Source organism: Bufo gargarizans, chromosome 4 (assembly GCF_014858855.1).
Source record: "Bufo gargarizans isolate SCDJY-AF-19 chromosome 4, ASM1485885v1, whole genome shotgun sequence".
Classification (NCBI taxonomy): domain Eukaryota; kingdom Metazoa; phylum Chordata; class Amphibia; order Anura; family Bufonidae; genus Bufo; species Bufo gargarizans.
In genome coordinates, this window is record NC_058083.1 from 164,149,248 (window position 1) to 164,153,322 (window position 4,075).

The 4,075-nt window shown below is 40.7% G+C and overlaps 1 protein-coding gene across 1 annotated transcript; it reads right to left on the reverse strand.

The window, feature by feature from the left end:
• Nucleotides 1-400: 400 nt before the first annotated feature.
• Nucleotides 401-3,046, reverse strand: SLITRK3 (SLIT and NTRK like family member 3). Its single transcript, XM_044292152.1, has one exon. It carries the CDS (start codon nucleotides 3,044-3,046, stop codon nucleotides 401-403), a length of 2,646 nt encoding a protein of 881 aa, XP_044148087.1.
• Between the last annotated feature and the right edge of the window lie 1,029 nt (nucleotides 3,047-4,075).

The following is a 4,075-nucleotide window of genomic DNA, read 5'->3' on the forward strand; positions in this document are numbered from 1 at the left end:
CCTTTGCAGTTTTTTTTGTTTTTTTTTCAGGCATGCAGCAAACTGCATCAATTTACAGGAAGTGTGCCATGGGCATTTCTTTGTATAAGGAAGCCACAATGCCATCCTAATCCCCCTCCCCCAAAACCCTCAATTGAAAAGGTTTAAGTTACTGCCAAAAAAGAACACGTGGAATTATTTATCAGGATCAGTATAAACATCCCCATACCTTACATGGCACAGTCAAGTTTCTTAGATTCCTATATAAAAAATAATGATTGATAACATTGCTGGCAAAAGTCTGCGAAGGCACTTCATTTAATTATGATTAGAGTATGGCCCTTCCTCCAAAACAATTTGGGGAGTATATATCATCTTGAATCATGCGTTTTTTTGGGGGGCGCTATGAAATTATGCGATATTAGAATCTATATGTGTTTTTTTCCAGGACTTCGAGGTAATCCGGCTTCGTTTGGAGTTTGGCCCTTAACTCGAGGTATTCACTTTGGGTTTGGTCTGAAAACCCCTTTCCAGCTGAGAAAAGTAGGGTTTCTTTTAATCTGGCGTCCTGCTGTAAATCAGGGTATTGCATGCCAGGGGGGTGTACATGTAGCTCCTTTAATTTGGGTACTGTGCCATAAATGCAGTCCACAAACCCCACTGTGGGAGCTGGCCGTTCCCGGTCAATTATACCAGGAAAGATTATCCCATTTTCATGAAAACTTGGTACTTCCCCACTCTGATTGACAGTAACTATTGTATTAAGCTGAGAGTTTGACACTGCCATGGTCCACTCTTTCTCTTTTTCTATTAAGGTCCTGTAATTGGTGTTATTTTCTTTTGTTTCTGAAAATTCGTCCCCCATCTCTTCCTCTCTAGGTTTGTAGATGGGATTGTTACACATCTGGGTTACTGGATGTGGGATGTAGTCATACACATGGCCAGGAGCCTTCTCTGGAGAGTTATTTGGTCTATCCTCAAAAATTCGACATTGCATTTGAATGCCAGTCAAATCAACCTCTTGTCTTTTTCTGAAAGGTAGTTTCTTGCGCCTTCTCAGCACAAAAGCAAAAAGGCCTGCAGCCACAAAAACTGCCGAGAAGAAGAGTATTAGGAGACTGAGTATGAGAACTGACAGTGGAATGGCACCCCCTGGGGTGCTGTAATCAAGCACTGAAGAGGTCGTGGGCACCACAGGTAAAGCAGAAGAAATGGTAGCATGTAGCATTTCGGGACACAACACTTCCATTTCAATTGACTTTAGATCCTTGTGTGTCAGATTCTCAGGGCTTTTACACAAGACTTCTCCAACCACAATGACAGAGCTGATGGTGTCTATCCACTGTTTAAGAGGGACGATGTCACAGGAACAATCCCATGGGTTCTGCTTCAGATCAATCTGCACAATGGCATTAAGGTGCTCCAGGACTCCAGCCACAGGAAGGTAAAGAAAGTGGTTGTTTCTAAGATTTAGCCTTGCCAGTGAAGTGCCTGCAAAAGCATCAGTTGGGAGTGTTCTCAGCAGATTGTCATTGAGAAATAGCAACTTCAAATTTGGCATTAGACTGAAAGCAGCAGGTTGGATCTCCCTTATCATGTTATACTCGAAATATAAATAATTCAAACTCTGTAAACCCCTGAACATGCCAGGCGTCAGCCTTTCTATGTCATTCCCATTCAAATACAAGCTTTTCAAGTTAGGGAGATTGATAAAGGCTCCTTCCTGGACATAAGATATTCGGTTATTCCCAAGGTGCAATAAATCCAAAGAAGAAAAATTCCAAAAGTCAGACCTGTAGATTTTCTGTATTAAGTTACCACTCAAGTAAAGCTTCTTAGCATTGAGAGGTCTAGGCAGCAGTTCTGAAATATTGTGGATTCCTTTCTCTTTACAATTTACAGTCAATCCCAAATCATTGATATGCAAACTGCACGAACATCCAGTTGGGCAGATAATTGGTATCGGTGGTCTAGTCTGGTAGCCAGCTATTGGAGGTTGATTTGGACCTGGATAAAGGCCTCTTGGTGTCGGTGGAGGCTTTGGAGCTCTGGGCTGCTTGGTAGTAGTGGGTTGCTTATTTGATGTCTTGTACTCCACAGAAGAAGCAGTGACATGAAAGGATGACAACATGGAAGATGGCTTAGTAGGCCATGTATTTTCTCTGCTGGATGGTAGCTGGGGTATACCCAAGCTAGCCTCAACCTCACTTTCCGATAACAAGGGGCAAAGTTTGTCTCGTTTTATATCCCGTAGATCTTTGCCATGAAAGTGAAAGGGGCTTTCACATGTAATGTCCCCAACTAGCACAGTATAAGGAATACGCTCCAACCAGCTTTTCAACTGCACAATCTCACACGTACAGTTCCAAGGATTCTCTGCTAGCTGGATTTCCATAAGGCTTCTGCCTATATGATCCAACATACCTTTGTAAGAAAGGATCTTTAATCGGTTTCCACGCAAGTCCAAGTGCGTTAAGGACACAGACTTGAATAAATTTGTTGGAAGCAAGGGAATATGGTTATCATTGAGAATTAATACCCTCAGCTTATTTAGATTTCTAAAGGCCCCACTCTCAATCCTCTTAATTACGTTATAGTCTGCTTGTAGATACTCCAAGCTTTCCAGCCCCATGAAAGTGTCATTTCTAAAAATGTCAAGTTTATTTTCGTGCAAGTAAAGCCTCTTCAGAACTTTCAGACCATTAAAGGCTCCTGCCTGAATGTCCTGCAATGCATTGTTCCCGAGATTAATGGACACGGCATTGTTCAAATGAAGAAAACTGTTTGTGTACAATTTTCTCATCAAATTTCTCTGAAGGTAGAGTTTAAAGGGTCGAGACCAAGATTCTGAAATCTGGCTGATATTTGTAAATCCTTTATTTTCACAATAAATGTGGAAAAGGCTCTCCTTCACTTCACAGTAGCAAGGATCAAAGCATGGTTCGTCTATTTCCTCTGAATCCTCAATCAAGGGTATTGGTGTAGTCCATGCTAGAGCAATTGTGCTTAAAAGAATTATCCACAACATACGTCCATTTAGACGAGTTTCTGTTGGAGATGGTTTCATTTTTTTGATCTGTAAGAACAGCTGAAAAACAAAGAAAATATAGATTTGGCATTATTGAGCTTTTTGATACATGTATGCTGGCTGTTAAGCATGGTAGCACTCTGAAAATGTACAGCAATTCTTTCTGCTTGATTCTGAACAACAGACAATAGTTTACATGGCACTGTATATTAATGTCTAAATATGCAATGCCATTTGGTCTGATGCACTGTATTACATAACCGGCAGTTGATAAGACCATCCCTAAACACATGTACCATAGTGAACACTGTACCTTGCATATATACACAAATTATGATAACCAGTGGCATCTAAATATCGAACCTTACCGTTTTCATGAGTCACAGGCAGCAGTAATAATGACAGAAATAGCATCAGTATGTCCTCCTCTACATAAGTATCTAGACTAATGTACATTAGGAAAATAAGATCAGTGCATGCCTTTCATCCCAAAGAGTTGATAGGGAATAAGGACAAAATATTCATTGCTCATCCCTGTGAAATGTCAGTGTGGACATCTGATGTGATTGATTTGCTGATTCCAAGGAGAGCAAGAAATTTATGCCAGGGCTATTGTATGTCTTAAACACCCATTAATAGATAAAAGCATGTACAGATAATTAATCTGCCCACACCACATGCCCACATGATCTCCCAATCTGAGGGGAAGCTGACAACAAAATGCAGCTAAGTCTGGGATGATCCATGATTTAAATGTTCTGCCGTCCCTGCTCTGGGACTGAGGTTTCACCCGTGAAGCTATCTTCGAGATGTTCATAGGCAAAAATACCTATACATTTCCAGAGTACAAAAGTGAGGAAACAGACTCAGCTGAAATTCTACATCACATCAAATAAAGAAATCATCAGTTCTTTGTATTTAGCCTGTTAATAACATGGTCATATTCCAAAATATTGCTGCATGAACTACTGTAGGATCTCGAGCAACATCCAGTGCACCTGCATCTTACTGCATTCCCTCTGTGCCTACAACATAGATATTGCAATAAACACAACCAACTTTCAAAAT